Source organism: Condylostylus longicornis, unplaced genomic scaffold (genome assembly GCF_029603195.1).
Source record: "Condylostylus longicornis isolate FDR11 unplaced genomic scaffold, ASM2960319v2 ptg000031l, whole genome shotgun sequence".
Taxonomy (NCBI): domain Eukaryota; kingdom Metazoa; phylum Arthropoda; class Insecta; order Diptera; family Dolichopodidae; genus Condylostylus; species Condylostylus longicornis.
Window position 1 is genome coordinate 541,685 of NW_026578000.1, and position 18,916 is coordinate 560,600.

At 25.4% G+C, this 18,916-nt stretch overlaps 1 protein-coding gene across 1 annotated transcript in view; it reads right to left on the reverse strand.

Moving 5' to 3' along the window:
* LOC129608318 (GATA zinc finger domain-containing protein 10-like) overlaps positions 1-18,566 on the reverse strand; it is a 59,620-nt gene extending 41,054 nt beyond the window's left edge. Inside the window, exon 1 of the mRNA XM_055519769.1 lies at positions 17,092-18,566. Within this exon, the coding sequence (XP_055375744.1) occupies positions 17,092-18,439 (1,348 nt within the window). The 5' untranslated portion in view covers positions 18,440-18,566. The remainder of the gene's footprint in view (positions 1-17,091) is intronic.
* Positions 18,567-18,916: the final 350 nt, after the last annotated feature.

An 18,916-nucleotide genomic window follows, 5' to 3' on the forward strand; every position in this document is an offset into this window, starting at 1 on the left:
CTGTGTACTAGCCCTTTCAGAAACTGTTCAATTGAAGCTTTTGTCTTTTTCGAAAGTTAAGTTATAAACAAAAAAAGCTTAGGTAAGTAGAAATTAAGTGAAAATTCGTAAACACTCTGTATTCCGGAAACCGTGTAGTTTTGACAACTAGTTCTAAACAAAAATTTTACTTATTTTCGATGCCCTAAACAATATATAATATCATTGTGAAACACCCTGTATATATATACAAAAATGTAAATGGCCATAGTATGTAAATGATTTCGTTTTTTTTTTCTTGTATTTTTCGTCACCTTTCGTGTTTAACTAACATTAAAATTTAAAATCAATGAATTTTCCTATATTATATTTTGCTTACTTACACCTTGCAAATAAAAAAAAAACATCACGAACGCGTAAACACAAAAAAAAAGGAAAAAAAAAATTACACTTTTTTTTTTATTAAGTTTAATTTAAGTAGTAATGTGTGATCATTATTAAAGTACACGAACATTCAATTAAAATTTTGATTTCATTCAAACAATGTTTTCATGCCTTAATTTGAATAGATTTAAAAATTTTAAAATGTTTAAGAAGCGCATTATAGTTCCGGTTAAAAATGAAGAGAATTAATAGTTTGAAAGAAGCGGGAAATTTATCACTTAGCCAACAATCATGGCAATCAGCAACTATAACTGAAATCGTCACCATTTATAAATGCGATAAGAGAAGAGAAAGAGGGAGGGGCGGCAACCAAGTTATCCACCGCAAATTGACGAATGAAAACTATATCGGAAACTGTCCTATGACTTAGTAGAAGTATGATTTGAGTAACGAAATCTATATGAAAACAAAACTCATTACAAATTGCATTATGCTCGAAGAACCCTTGAATCAAGTTACTTATACAGAATACTTCGGACACTTAGTATACAAATCAGTAGTACATGCACTCTTTGCCAAGTTTGTACTCAAACATTCAAATACAAGGAGCAATTTAAGTATAACAAACTCTTACACATTGAAACAATGAATATTAACCCTTTCCACTCCAATATCGAGTGCCACTCGACACTGATTTTGTTCCGCTAACTACATAATAAAACTTAATATAACGTTGTTATCGCAACGTTATATGTTCGCGTCGTAAACAACTTATCTCTGTGCTTCTTGGTGGAATTCTGTGTTCTGAAAAACAAACACAGCCTTGGAGTGGAAAGGGTTAATACTTATTTAAAAAAAAAGATATCAAAATTTTCTAAAATTTGCAGTTTTTTAATTTAATTATGAAAACTCAATTAATAATAACTTAGTTGAAATATAATTATTATATAATAAAAGTTTGAAAATAGTTTTAAAAATAAAATTAATTCAAAAATTTTAATAAGGTCAAACATTATTTTGTTTAGAGTTCTAAACTTACACTTTATTGTTACGTAAACAACAAAAACAAAAATTATTTTTTAAACTTTTTATTTTTGTTTTAAAATTTATTCTTTCTTTTTGCATAAAAATGAGCACATAGATTAGAAGATAAAATTTTATTTTGGAAATTTTTTAATAACAAACCTTAAGGAAAGTAAAAGCATAAATAAGTGGGCGGAGAGGCGGCGGGTGGTAACCCCTAGAATAATTTATTTCCCATAAAATGTAATTTTTTAAAATTTAATCCCTTGTTGAATATTTTCTTTAACTTAACAATGAAATATTTTACATAACTGAAAAAAAAAAATTATGAAAATTTTCTTTCCCCCACCGCCTTGCTCATATTAATCTCCATTATAATGAATTTTCTCATCTGATTAACTTAATAATAACATTTACCTTTTATTTTCATTTTGTTTTTTCTTTTTCTCTTTGTTAATTTTTATTCAATTTTCAAAATTTGTCTAGGCTTTTTTTTTTTATATTTGCATTCCTAAAATTTTACTTTACCTTTTACTTTACTTACATATTGTTATATACAAGATTCTCTCCTAATTCACATTCTCTAACCGCAATTTTTAATAACCACCGCAATAAAAAAAGCCACAATAATAGAAAAGGTAAGAAAACAAAAAAAAACATCGAAAATTTTATAATGATAACGAATTTTCATTTTATTTTTCTTCATCTTACTACCACAAAATTTTCCTTTTTTACCTACCTGCCCAATTCGGTTAATAATCAGACATTTAAATATAATGGGAAAATTTAGAAGGTTATTAAAAGTACAGGAGAGTTGCGCGAAAGGGGGCGGGGGAGAGAAGGAGGGGAGGTAGAATGGCATTTAAATATTAATAAAAAAATAAGAGAAACTTTAATGTGTAAAAGAAAATGCTTTTGTAATAATGGCAAAATTTGACTAAAATGTATGTAAGAGTTTTCATTCTTCTTCTCCCCAAGTCTTAATCCACCCCCCGCCCCCCTCCTTCTTAACCATTATTTTTCATAACATATTCGCGGGCGAACATAGAAAAAAAACATAATATAAAAACAGAGAGAGAGAGAGAGAGAAAGAGAAAAAAAAGTTTTATTAATTTTCTTTCACGGAAATTTATTAGATAAACACACAACAAAAAAAAAAAAACAAAAATTAGTGAGCATAAAATAAATAAATAAATAAAAACAAAAGAGAAACAAGAATAACGGTTAAAATATAAAAAAAAATATGTTAATTTTGTGTTTTCTTCCAAAATCTCCTCAATTATAGAAAGGAAGCATAAGAAAAAAAAATTGCAACAATTTTACAATTAAAACAAGAAAAAAAATTTTTAATACTTATAACAATTTTTTTTTTTTGGAACAAAAGTAAAGAAGTTGCTAAATTAAAGAAATAAAATACTGGTTTCTGTTATAATTGTTCCTGGCTACAATCCAAAATTAATACTCAAAAACTCTTTTGCCCGAATAACTGAAATAATTTAGACTTATTATAACAATATTCGTATTTTTTATAATAATTTTATTTTTTAATTTGAAAACACCCTTTTTTTGAAGCTAAAGATTACATCCCCGTCTACCAAAATCAAAGATTTGCAGCCGATTTGACTTTTATTTAATTTTGGTACGATCACAACGAAAGTAAAAATGTACTAAAATTTGTTTTATACCATTATGTCAAAAACAGCTGAAATTGACGTCAATTTGACATATTTTTGCAGACAAAAATTTCAGTATGCATTGACAAAACCATAGTAGAGAAACATCAAAATGTAAGTGGTTAATTATTTTTTTTTTGTTGCAATTAAAGGTACACAGCTGACTGAAGCAGAATTGCCAGTCTACATTATTTATTTGTTTACCCAAAATTTTTAACAAAAATTATTTTTGCTTATTGTGAATAAAACTTTTGCAGTCCATTTTGCAGATTAAAGAATTAAGAAATTTTGCATATTAAAGTTTCATAATCACGTTAACATTTCAATTGCAAATTCTTCTGCTTTGGTGTTTAAATAAATTTACAACACACGTCGGTGTGTGTACAATGTCGAAATTTTACTTTAATTTAGTTATACACATGTTTATTATTACCACAAATTGTAAATTATTTTAAGTATATCAAGTCTTATGTATACGAGTATTTAACATACTATTAATTTACGATTATATTTAAATCCAATACATTGTAGTACTTACTATATAATAGCATGTTCAGCGTCTGCGAGTAGTACATAATTGTGTATGCAACTACATTTTAATAGTATACTTTGTGATATACACAAATCTCTTCTTTTCATTTAAAAAGTTATTGGGCTAAATAAAAATTTAAAAATTTATTTTATAGTAAAATATTTGAATACACACATAAGTACACATACATGTATACATAGATTCATAGATAATAAAATTTATTTTCTTTAAAAACGTTTAAGAAAATGAAAAAATAAAATGGCACTCATTGTTTTACCTTTAATTTTTTTTCTTTTTCATTTTTCTTGTATCATAATATCATAACGGCAAATTTATACATTAAAATTATACCGCAATCATTTTAAGGTTTTAAAAGTAAAGTTCCGTGATATATCTACATAAATAAAATAAGTAGGGTGTTATACAATGTGGATAAATACAAAAATTGACGTATGCATAATATGTGTATACATTTCTTACGTGTCAAGAGAGCTAGCTTTAAATATACCTGAATGCATGTCTAATATGTGTATAACAATAATATTTCAAGTTCCAACAGAGTATAATATATACTCGTATATATATACGGTACACAAGTAGTTCCAATTTAATGTACGAAGAGAAAATGAAAGTTTGTATAAGTTAAAAATTTATAATATGTAAGCAAGTACGCATAGCATTAAAATATATATATATATATATATATATATATACATTACGTTATTACGTTAAAAACATTACATGTCTGCATAAAGTATATTAACAATATTTTATACAATATGACGACAGCATGTGTATAACGTACATATTATGTTATACGTATGTCAGTTTTTTATCTTTTTATACGTTTATGTATATTTACTTTTGTTTATATGCATTTATATATATATATTATGCATATATAAGTATATTTACATTTATGGAATTCAGTCGTTGTCAAGTATTCCGTTATATCAAAAATTTCGTTTGTACACAAACATTTAAAGTATCATATTCGGGGGTACCTAAGTACAATACGATATATAAGCACATCAGTATATATAATTGCTATATATATGGATATAACGTACATAAGTATATATGTATATAGAATTGTTTACATGTATATCTCGTATGCTTTATGCACCTGTAAACAATGTTCTACTTTTGAAATACCTTTATGTTTGCGTTCGTTTTAAATTTTATACTCATGGTATAGGTTTTCAAAGAAGAACTAAATTAAAGAAATGTTTTTATAATTTACTTTTGATCGTCTGTTCGATTTTCTTTTTTTTTTTGCTTAAATTTCATAAAGTTTTTTAATAAAAATTTTTATAACAATAATATTGTCAAGATGTTATATGTAGCGTTACAAAATTTGAATTCTAACAAATTGTCAATTCTCTTTCATTCTAGAGAAATGCGATGTGAACCAGTCCTAAAATTTGTTCCATTTTAGAAAATGTAAGAACTTAACAAAAAATTAGAATCAGGTAATAAAATTCCACTCTTCCTTATTTGTGATTCGAACATATTTGAACTGAAGTCTAATCGAACTAATTGTTTGAATCTACATATGAGTAATCCAGCAACGTTTCAAACTAAATGTAAAAATATTTTATTAAATTTTTTTGCTATTTTATTTCCTCCTAATTTTCTTTACCGGCATTAAAATTTCACCTTTTAAAAATTGAATATTTTATTATTTATTTTGTAAATCTATGATATTATCATGATTTTCTGTGAGAATTTGAAATTTCGACATTATACAATATTGTATACATGCATAATATTATAAAGTGTGTTTCCACATATATATGTAGATATTTTTGTATAAGTACATCCCCATTTAAATTACGGTTCACAATAATGAATTATTAAAAATATTAAGAAAATTTCCTTTTACATTTATAATATTTTATTGTATATTAAGATTAATGCTATACAAGAAGACAAATCAAATATGTGCTGAAACCTATCTTTTATTATAAGCCTTTCAATTACCCTCAGAAATTGTTTATTCATTTCTCTCTCTCGATTCAGCAATAATACACGCATCATTACGTATTAGCGCCTAGCGGTTCTATACTCATCACAGAATTGTGTATGTTAGATGTGTAACTTAACTAGCGATAAATAGATGGCAGGAGTTTCTATTAAATTAAAATAAAGCTTAAGTAAGTATAAAGGTTATATTTCTCACCTCTATATCTTATTGTAGTCCGGATTAACTGTTTATTTTTTGGTTTAGTATTTTAAAATTTATTGTTGGTTGTTATTCGTTTGTTTTTGTTGCTTTCTTTCGTTCATATTTTCTTGTATTTCATTTTTTCTCTTATTTTTAATTCATTTTTGTTTTTCCTGTTATGCTCGAAAGAGTTTTCATTTTTAGGTTAAAATAAAAAGAGAAAACATACATACCAACATATTTATAATTTATCTTTAAAAATGTAATCATGTACATGTCATTAAAAAACAAAAAAATCAAAAAAAAAAAATTAAAAGAAAAAACAAGGACTGTGTTTGATTTAAAATTATATCGAATTACCTATGGTGAATATTATGGTGTTCCTTGAACAAAATCCTCTCGTATGTAATCAAAAAATTACACCTTTCTTATGTAAGCACTTTAATTGGATATTGTGTTCGAATGCTGGTTTTTATTTTTAGTTAAAAATAAATTTGTTTTTTTTTTTTTTTTTTAATATGCTGTTATTTTTAGTTTAATTGTGAAGAAATTATTAAGCATTGTATTAATAAATACAAAAACAAAAACATGAAGGAAAAACGAGAAAAAAAAATTAAAATAAAATTTCATTTTTTTAATTAAAATCTCGTTGTGTAACGCTTTAACGTATTAAAGGTATAAAAAACAAAAGAATAATTTTAAGAAAAGAAGAAGAAAAGAAGCATTCAATAATCAGGACACATGCAATCATCGGAATCCTGAAATTCAATTCTCTTAATCGCAACTAATCATCCGATTTAATTTCTTCTTACTCTTACAAATGTACGTGTCCGGTTTAAATATTAAAATTTAATTGAAAACATCAATAAAAATAGTTTGGAATCATGTACATATTAAGTCCGGCAATACAAACTAGAACCTTATTCGAGTTGTTGAAGTAGAGCGACAAATTTCGTTACCATGCTTGAATTTTATATTTTGAGTGGCGATCGCAGTGACACTCTTATTACCAGAGAATTTTGAGGAACATATTTTTCAGTCATATTCCAGTTGGTATTCTGATGTGACATATGGCGTAGTGAAGTGATGTTTTCTTTTTCCGAAAAGTGTTCAGCAAGTGACAAAATGGATATACCGAAAATATAAGTTTAAATAAAAAGAAATTTAATGTAATTATAAGAAATAAAAAATTTTATAATATAAAACATAAATTATTCATTTTTAGCATAAAAGTGACAATAAGAAAACCATTTGAAGAAATCGGAATCATTATGACAGAGAACGTTTTCAGAGCAAAAGACGTAAAGTTCGCCGAAAACAGTGGCATAAGGAGTTGCGAATTTGAAGACAAGTAGAATCACCTGACAGAAGAGTTGTTCCTAATGTTAAATATTTGGATCTTTAATTTTTGTATTTTTTTTTAATTTCATTGTAATCGGAATTTGATGAATCCGTAAACCAAAAATGCAAATAAAGACAATATTAAAAACTTATCAATATTTTTCATGCCCACGTTACTCAATAACTATATAGAATACCACATTCCGAGCGATGTAACAGTAACAACGGCAAAAATCACTTAGGAGACCCTAGAATCAGAATAAGATGCATGGGGTGTAGATATTTATTACCGACATGCCAATTTCATCAATTAAAGAAACTACATTATTAATGCACGATTATTTTAAGATATAAGTATGTTTGTGTTTGAATATAATTTATTTTTAAGTAATTATAAATTTACAATAATTATTAATTTACAGTGTACGTAATTAAACGAGAAATATTTTGTACTTGAAATTTTCAATTAAAAATTTTTATTAATTTAATTTTTTATTATACAAGTATAACATAAAATAATTATGTTAAAAAACAGAAAAGAATATAAAATTTAATATTAAAAGAGAAAATAAAGAAAAATAATAAAAATTAATCGGATAAATATAAACAAAACAAGTAGGTATGCATGTATGTGTGCATATGGGCTCATTCTTATTCTCATTAACAAATTATTCTACTTGTTCATTTTAATTTAACGAGCAATTTTTTTAAACTACACATTTAATATACACGTAAATATAAATAAAATTTTACATTCATATTGTTTTCTAAAAAAAAATCTGGGGTGTAAAATGAAAATTTAAATCCAAGGTCAAAACTAAGGTCACAATATAATTATCTTTAAATATTTTAAAATTCGCAATTTCTTAAATATTTTGTATATATTATATTTGCTCCTTATTCTCCAAATTTATATAATAGTTATAATGAGTATAAAATTCCCTAATATATCAGTTTATTTCAACTTCTCTATATATACAGGGTGTTTGCCATATGGTGGCAAATAACTTTAGGGATGATTCTTTGATAAATTTCCAGCAAAAAATTGTATATGTGAGGCGGGGTGCAGATATACTCGTTCTCGAGTTACAGTCTGTTGAAAAAAAGGTAGCAGATTTTTGCAGGATATTAATAAATGCATAAAATTTCGAAACTCTTTCGAGTAACCATCGGGAACTTGTATTACAGGCGATTGATTTTTCATTATTTTTGGTCTTACAATCAATTCGATTTGTGCCATAGTCTTCCAAATAGAGGAAATGGATTCCCCCTCCTGGAAATCGGTCAAAGAATCATCACTGAAATTATATGTGATCTCATGTAAAACACCCTCTATAAAGTTTCTATATAAAATTCTTTCTTTTTAAGCTATTTTTTTTTTAAATTTCGAAAATAATTTTATATTCTAATTACAATTGTGTACATTTTGTAAGAAATTTCATCCATTGTGCTTCTTTAATAATTTGTAAAAATTCATCCAAAGTCCTTCATTAAGTTATTGATAAATAAATTAAATATTTTTTTAAATAAAATGAAAAATATATAAGTAAATAAATAAAAAAATTTTGTTTTTGGAATTGTTCTTGAATTTTCAATTGATTACAAAATTCGGGTCTTTTCTCACACTTTTCCAAAGAGAAATTTTCGCATTATAGATTGTCGCTTGAAATTCTCGTAATTTTCCTTTTCTATATTATTTTCTTTTTTTTGTAATTTAATGTTGTAAACTTGTAAGTAATTCTTTTCATAATGAAAACCGAATTGAAGAATAAAATTTTCTTCTTTGAAAAATATTAAATGTAAATATTTTTATTACTTGTATTGTCCATTAAAAATTAAAGCGAAAAAAATAAATAATGAAAACAATAAAATTAAAATGAAATTGAGGGAAAATTATTTTTTTCAATTCAATTTCTATGTTTTAAATGTAAGTACGTAAGTAAATCAACAAAATATTATTAAGCTTCAGTAAAATAACACTCAATAGAGTTGATTTTATGAACAAAATAACATTTTAAATTCTTTATAGTTAATACTGCACAAGGCTGCCGTTCTTCTTTAAAAGTAGCAGATTATTTACTTCACGTTAACGTTAAACTTACAAAATCTACTGCTATCTTTCTGTTGGTTCTGTTTTCAAGTAGGAATTTAATGTGCTTTTTACTTAAAAACAAATTTTTCAAAAATCTATCAGATGATGAGATTTCTAGCCCAAAATGGCAGATTTTTTTTAATTTTGCCCGATTTTTCTACATGAGAAAAGGTCTGACAATTCAATTTAAATTTCTTGTTTGTTGAATTATTATTACTGTAACGGTAACCCAGTATTTTAATTATTAATAATTAGAAAAATTTATTTTAATTGTATTGACATCTAGGTGACGCTGAAGCTGCAAAATAAATAATTAAACTATTGTGAATTCAGAAATAAACAGTGAATGTCTTTTTAATTAACCGAATGCTTTGCAGTGAACCGAATTCAGCAGTGAATGATTTTTTGACATGTCGATATTATTTGTGAAGTAAAGTTGGTTTTATGCATACAAATTTATAGACGCTTCATTCTAAATGCAATTTTATGCTAATAGTGAAAAGTAAACCAACATAATAATTTATTTTTCTTTTATTTAGTTAGAGTAACAACAGAAGGAAAATGAAAATAAACCGAAATTATATTTTAAAAAAAAAATTAGACTAAAGTTTTTTCTTGAAAATTTTAACTCTAACAAGATTAGTTTTTGACAAACAATGACTAACTATATGACAATGAAAATGTAATTAAATTAAATATAAAAGCTGATTTTTTTTATCAGATTTTAGGCCAATTTTTTCGGCGAAATTTTCCATATATCCTGTGAAATCAATATGGTAACGCTGCTCTCACCCCTTAAGTACAATTCTCTTTCTCTTCTCTTATCTCATCTTTTCTAATAGCCAACCAACAGGTTTTTGTTTTTTTTCTTTTTTTTTCTTCTTTTGATAATACATACTTCTACTTCTCTCTATTTCTATTATAATATTGTATTACTTTCTTTGTCACTTACAGAATATTTTCTCTTTTTGTTTTATTTTATTTTTTTGTTTGTTTTGTTATTTTTACTTATCACTTTTTATCAATTTCATCATCATAAATATTTTACAATAAAAAGCTGCAGCAATTGTGTGCGATATACAAATTTGTGTGTATTTTTAAGTAAGTAAGAGGTCAATTGAGAGGATCAACACTGACATTAAGTGCTGCTGTTTTTTTTTGTCTTCTCTCTTTCTATTTTCTTTGTGTATTACCGACTGTTGTTTTCTTTTCTTTTTGTAGATGACAAATAAAATTTTCATTGAAAACAAAACAAAAATATAATAGTAATCAACAGTAAAATGGAAAAACAGTAAAAAGAAAAAAGGGACCAAAAAAATAAATACAAAAATGTAAATATGTATCTGACATCATCTACTTACACTGCGTTCTTATACTAACAATGTCCTTTTTTTTTATTTGTTATTTTATATCCTTATTATATTATCATCATTCTATAACCACAAGATTGAATATATTGTTGTATAGTAGAGAAAGAGAAAAAATTTATTGTTATTCTATTCTCTTATAATTTTGTTTTTTTATTTTGTATTCATTTCATTTTCTAATAAATATTTAGAATACAATGCACAATATATATATATATTGATATATATACAAATATTTTATATTATACACACTTTTGAATAGGAAGAGGAAGGGGAAGCCGGGTACAAAAACGGAGAGGGAAATTTAGAATTGAAGATACGGAAAATATAATTTAGAAGAGAATACAATGGAAAATTATTTCTATATATATATATTCTATATATATATATATATATATATATATATATATATATATATATATATATATATATATATATATATATATACATATATATATATATATTCTATATATATATATATATATATATATACATATATATGTATTTCTAAATGTGTATTATGTAAAAAGACAATTTTTCTATTTCTTTGCAATCCTATGTGACAAGAGAAGAGTATATTTTTACATATACTTTATAAAAATGGTAAGAGGAATGTTTTCAAAACCACTTGTTGGAAAATTTGTTCTTATATATTTTACAGATATATGTATATAGGCATATAAATATATATACGTATATAATAATTTTATTATATTATTGTTAATATTATTACTTGTATATTGTTTGCTATTATGTATTATTGTTAAAAACATAATGTTTTGCATATATTATGTGATATATATACACACATATATATATCACATAATATATATATATATATATACATGTTTGAATTAATATTACAATAATAATAAAATAATCTATTTGCCTTCTTATTTCTCCTTTATTTTCCGTTTTTTACTTTTATTTTTTTTTTTTTGTTTTGTTCTCCAAGAAAAGAATGAAAACAATTTCCTTATTTGTTTCTAAAAAGGATATTTTATTGTATTATAAACACTATAAAATTCATTGATTTCAATGTTATATTCAATTGAATATAAATTTGTTTATAAATATGTATATATATATATACCCATAATGGTATATATGTATATATATATACCATTACGGGTATATATAAATATAAGTATGAAACATATTATATTGGTTATAAAAATGTTTTTGACAAATTTATTTTATATACAAGCCCTATTTCATGTTAGTTTTGTACCCTAAAGGTTTTGTGACGCGTTTTTTATTTCCAATAAATTTCCTAATAACTTTTAATTTCTTTTTAAAGGGTATATATAACTGTATTTGGGAAATTATTAATTACGACATTAAAAGTTCAATAATTTAAAAGAAATTTGATGTGAGCAGCATATAACCGATCACAAAGTGTACTTCTTTCAAGTAAGGTAGTTAGTAAGCTTTTAGTTAACATATGCCAATCCAATTCCCTGAAAAGTCTATTAATTACTTCCGGTAACAAACTGAACTCAAATATTAAATTTCAACAAATTTCATCAATTAATTCAGTAGATTTGGTAAAAAATGTAAAGTCGACCGCTAGTTCTGTTTCCGAACCTTGATGTTTCTTTTCATTGTTTTAGCATTGTTCTAAATTATTTCTTTTAATATGCACAAAAAATTTAAGTTTGGCCCGCAGTATCTCCCTAAAAATAGTTTATTTACACTTGTCTACCACGAAGAAGTGTATATCCGCCGGAAACTCGACTTGCGAAATTTGTTGCCATCACATGACCTCCCATATTGTATACAATGCGGTCGATAATAATTTTGTGAATAATAAAAATTTGATAAAAAAATACGGTATGACTTCGGTTTCGATCACGCGCGGCACTAAAACGTAATATGGGAAAATTTGCTATAACTTCGATAAATTGATTAATGTGTTCTCCTACCTTCAAATGGCTTTCATTTAAATAAAAGGGATGTTTATCAAATATGTTAAAGTTTTATAAAAGTTTTAGAATGGAAAATAATCTGTCCTTATCCGGTTTTAAACTGCGAATTAAAACATAGTTTCGATTAAAAATGTTGAGTCTACAATTGAAATTGCAAATTGTCTAAGAAAAATTTTTTATAATAATCGAACTATAATGATACAGGGTCAGTACTGAAAACTGATTTATAAACACGAAGTACATACATATATACTGGAGAACAATAAAATCATATAAAACAAATGGAGAAGTTTTAAAACCTTCTCAACTTTAGTATATAAAAATTAACATCACATTTTTCAAAGTTTAGAAAGATCAAACCATCTTTCCAAAGTATACTTTAAAATTGTTCGCAATACTCTTTAACAAGTTTATTATTAAAATATTATGACAAGTGATTATTGTGGACAACTTTTTAAAAATAATTTGACATCACTCAAAAGATGATTAGTTATAAGTATGAAGACCAATAAATATTGGTTGAAAAGATTGTTAGTGGGAATTGGCATTAAGTACATTCAAAAAATTCCTTTATAACCAATAATGGTAATTGAAGTCATACTATATTTAAATATCGTTCGATTCCTCTACCTCTTTCAAATCGTATCCTTCATCATTATATAAAACTTTTACATTTAATTTTCCTTCTAAATTTTAGTAAGGGTTCCTTATCAAAATATACATGACAGCATTTATCGTAAAATGAGGTATTTGTTTTTATTTATTCTGATCTAGGGGACCTAGTAAAAAATCAACAATAACTTTTAGAAAATGAAAACGCTAGTGGTCCATTTTAATTAATTTTATTGGTATGTTGGACGTAACATAACATTTAAAGACCATATTTAATTAAAACTTTCGCAAGGGTATTCAAAATAAAGTTATAATATTAAAAATGTGATAAAGTTTTCTAGATTTGTGATCGTATTTATTTGCAAATGTTATTCATAACAAAAAAAAATTATGTAAAAATTAAAAATAAATTTTAAGGATATTTGTTAACCTGTAAACAAAATGCTTATATAAATTTTATGATTTCCTGTCTATAAAATATAGTGACTATATATAAGCTACATATATTGTGTATTACTTGAATAATTTTGTTGCTATTCATAAAATTTATTAGAACTTTCAAAAAAATAAATTTTGAAGAAAAAGTGCTTATTAATTTAACTGTGTCCGTCCATACGTCCATACGTTCTTCCGTTCGTCCGTGTGTACTTACAAAACTTCAATACTCTTGGAGATAGACAACTGAAATTTCACATATTTTCGTAGAAACAATTTGTTACATATCTTCTAGCCTCTAAAATTTATAGAATCTCAAAGCCCCAAAAATTAGCATTTATTTGATTACTTATAATAACGGAACCACAAACATTTTTTAAATCTTGTAAACGCAGAAAAATACGGCGACATAGCTTTGCCGAACTTTAAAAAAGCAAAATGGCTGTTAAATTAAGTGTTACGTAAATTACGTAATTTACTTCGCTCATCTTCTAGTCTTCTTCTTCTCCTATAAGCAGTAAGAGTCTGAAATTTTAATAACTTTTCGATATTAATAAACAGTTCATTTTTCGAAAAGAATTTTTTTTTTACTCAAATTTGATCCCCCTTCACATTATAACCTCCCGAAATTTGTAAAAATTCGAATTTTCGGTATATACCTTATATATTTCTGAAACTGAAATGTTATTTCAACATATCAGGTTATAATGGTATATGATTGATACCATTAAACCAATTAATGGTAACTAATTGGTATATGAATGAAACTAATTCAATATAGTAGAAATAATGAGTGATGAAATAATGTAGTAGATTAGTTTTAAAAGTAGTATATTCACTTTTTGAAGGGAAATAATTGCTTCCATATAAACCATTGGTTTGACCAAAAATTTATTTTATTATTTTAATTTAATTTGCCGTCCAAAAATATTTATAATACAATTTATTTATTTATTTTATATAAGTATAATAATATAAAATATTAATTTAAAACAAGTATGCTTTAAGCATTTAAGTATTTAATTGGCATTTAAAAATTTTCATGTATACAATACAAATATTAGTTTAACAGAAAAATATTGTATATAAAAAAAAAAAATTGTAAATAATATTTACTTGTATATATATGTATGTATGTATGTAGATCGGTAATGGACAGATAAAACCCAAAATATATAGAATTTTATAATTGTTACATTTAATATTTAAATTGTTAATTTTAAATACCATAAATATAAATTCGGTAAAATAATAAAATAATTTTATTTATAATTTAATGCTAACATTAAGAGATTTTAATAGAATTAAGTTAAATTACTTCCTAAAATATTAAATACTCTTAATAAACTGAAATATTAGAAAACAAACTTGTATAAATTTGCATCTAGCTCTTTCACAGTAAAAAAATGTTTTGGAAGCTGAACGGTAAATAACTGAAAACTGTCGCATGTAGTGTAGCTTGAAAAACTTCAATTTTTAATATATGTATTCAATAAATTCGATAAAACTAACATCTCAGAATTTTGAAGGCTAAAATATCAGAGGCAGTAGAGTCGCATTCACAATATTTGTTTATATAAATAAAGTAAATTTTATTGGAAATTTTTATATGGGAGGAATAAGAGAACAAAAACAGATAAGACAAGAAGCATAACATCTAAATTAAAAAATTAATAATTTATTGATAATTTAAATATTTCAGAGTTGCCGTTGCGGGAAAATAATTTATATACAAATAGTGCAAAGAAATCATGTTAGAACAAAAGAAAAATTTAAAAGGGCAACTCTTTCCAACTAGAAATTTGTTTCGATTCTTTCAGATTGAAAATACAAGTGTTTACAAATTTTAACAAAAAAATTCCCGATGATTGGTTGTCAGTTATCAAAAAGTGACATTCTTATGATTTTGAGAGGCTGCCACTTGACCAGGAGAGAAGATGGGTGAAAATTTTCATCTAGAGAAATGATTTTCTCGGCAAGATGTTTAGGAATGATCAAATGAACTAAGTGACTCGGACAATTTTTATACTAAAATATAATATTATTACATACTGTGACGTACATACATATATTCATAATTATTGTTTCAATAACGTTCGCATTTAATTTATCACTGTATAGGTGAGATTCTATTTCTATACATAATGATGATGGAATTAAAAAAAAAATTTTTTTTTTTTCAAATTATTTAAGTATTAATGAAAATAAACTTGATTCAATTGACAGAAATAACAATTTCATATAAAAATTATTTCGAATGCCATTATTGCAATTTAAAAATAACTAATTTTTTTTTTTGTTTTTAATATAATCTCTATACAACTACAGTGGAGTCCGCTTATAGTCACACAAAAAATTTCATAAAAATGTGTGACTATAAGCATCATATGCCTATAAGCGTCAGTAGAAAAAAAAAATTTATAAATAAAACTCAAAACTTTATTTTTTTTTTATTTAATTTTAAATTAAGTACACAAATGTGACAGAAAAAAATATTTAAGTTACAAAATTTGCCGCTACGAATTCGACAACAAATATTGTAATTAAACTATTTGCCGTAAAGTAGGTAGTAAAACTACTTACCGCTTTAAAAAAAAAAGGCGTTCAGAGTATGTGACTATAAGCGACGTCAAATATATGAATTAAGCAATATGGTTCACAAAAAATACGATCCAATAACCGTATGTGACTATAAACAAATGAAAATACATGAAAATATAATAAAAAAGATGTTGACAACGAAATTGTTGACTGTAACCGAATTATGACTATAAACAGTAGTGACTATAAGCGGATTCCACTGTATAAATATACAATATGTAAATTCAATATTTTTCACATGAATATTTGAATATTTAATTTTATCTTATACAAAACGAATTAAAAATCACTTAAAATAAAAAAAAAAATTTAAAATAATTGGAAAGTCATTCTAAATTATTACATAAATACGGTTATGAAACAAAATATCTTAATGCAATATTTTAACACGACGTTACGGTATGTAATGTTAAATGTTATTTAACATGTTTGCAACAATGTTGCACAAAAATTAAGTTTCTATTTAATGAAATTAATGGAACAAATGAGAGGCGAAAAAAAAAAAAAATTTACAATAAAATTAATAATAAAAACTTGATCTGTCAAATAAAATTGTTATTTTTTTTGCTAGTAATTTATAGTATACGCTTACATACTAACATGTATAACGTATTCATATATAATTGGTGTACGTATACGGTTCATTACAGCAAATATAATTAATCATTCACTAAGTTATTCATACCAAAAAAAAAAAAGAAGGGTGTATCAAATCTTTATTATTGAGCGCATACTTTGTTGCAAATTTATAAATTTAATTTATAGTTACTTAGCTGTTGACCCGTTAAATTGTATAATGAGATCTTTGTATGCAATTTTTAGCTTAAAAAAATCTTGTTATTTTCATCGAATCAACAAGAAAAATTAAAATTGTTTAAGAATATTGTCAGGTAAATTTAATAAATGAAAAACGATAAAGAAAAATATTAATAAATAAAAATAAAAAAAAAAACATACCATATTCAGACGGCATTGAACATAAAGCAGGATGTGCTGGACAAATATCATGTGGATGATGAGGTATAAAATATCCATGTTCAGTTGGATAAAATTCCCCCGCATATGGAATGTAAATACCACCAGGTGGTGGTGGAGGTTGTGGAACTGCATTACCACCAGCAGCTCCACCTTGATTTGGACCATTTGGACCATTTATTGGTGATGAACTAGAACCACCACTAGTATTACCACTTGTATTATTAACAATATTCGTTGAATTTATTACAGGATTATTACCACCACCGATATGTCCATTTTCATGAACATGCTGTGAAACATGCTGACCACCTTGTTGTGATTGTTGTGGCTGTTGTTGTGATTGTGGACATGGTTGTTGCTGTGGTGGTGGTGGTGGTGGCGGACCATGATGATGATGGTGATGATGATGATGGGACGGATGTTGTTGTATTGGTGGTGGCATATGAGGATGTGGTGGCGGTGGCGGTGCAATCTGTTGTGAAGATTGTTGTTGTGGCGGTCCACCCATATGCGGATGATGATGTTGCTGTTGCTGTTGTTGATGTGCCATTGCAGCTAAATGTGCTTGTATAACAGCTAATTGCTGTTGTTGTTGCTGCGGAGTTTGATGTATAGCACATGGTGGTTGAGGATGTGGTGGTAAACCTTGTGGCGGTGGATTTGTCATAACTTGAATAGTATGTGCTGCTGGATGTTGTGTTTGAATTAAAACACTTTGTGGATTTGCTGGATTCGTTTGTAATTGTTGCTGTTGTTGTTGTTGTTGCTGATGATGTCCTAATATAGCAGCTGGTATTGGTGCTGCAGTTATTATAATTGGTAATTGTGGAGATGGCGTAGATGGTGTTAATGAACCTTCTGGTGTTACTACCGTAATATTACCAGTATTATTATGATGATTATTGTTATTAATTCTATTATTTATTATATTATTACCATTACTAGTATTATTATTATTATTATTATTGGCATTGGATGTATTACCAACGCCATTATTATTATTACTGTTACTGTTATTGTTATTATTATTATTGTTATTTGTTGTTGGCATTGGTGTATTAACTGTTGTACCAGTTGTGACTACAACTGTAGAAGTATTTTGAGTTGCTGTTGTTGTCACACCTGATGTCACTGTCGATGACATTTCAGTATTTAATTGTGAATTTGTATTACCAGTCGTTGTTATATTGGCTGTCGAAACAGCAGCTGCATCAACAGTTGTTGTTGCAGATGTTGTATCATTATTTGTGCTATTTATTATTGGCTGTTGTTGTTGTGGCTGTTGCTGTTGTTGCTCTGGTGGTGACGTAATAGCCAAACGCACCATAATTTTATATCATAAATTTATAAGGAACAGAATTTTTTTGTAAAAATGTAAAAAAAAAATTTCTTTTTTTTTATAATTGATTTTTCTTTTTTTTTTTATTTGAAAATAAAAAAACAAAATTTCCTTTTTTTTTCCTCTTTTCACAATTTTTTTTTTCACTTTAACTTGCTGTAATTTTTTTTTTCTTCTCAATTAATTTTCGTTTTATTTTTAATTTTAATTAAATTTTAATTTTTTTCTTTTTAAAAATATTTTCTTATTTTTTTTTTCTATTTATTTACAAATTATTCACTTTTTTCTTTTCATTCAGAAATATATATATATATATTTATGTATATAACAAGAAATTTGACACATTGACTTGCATTTAATATGACATTAATGACATTTAATTTATAAACAAAATTATATAATTTAATAAAAAATGGAAAAGCAATAAATTTGCAATATTTTCTCTAATAAATTTTTTTTTTTAAA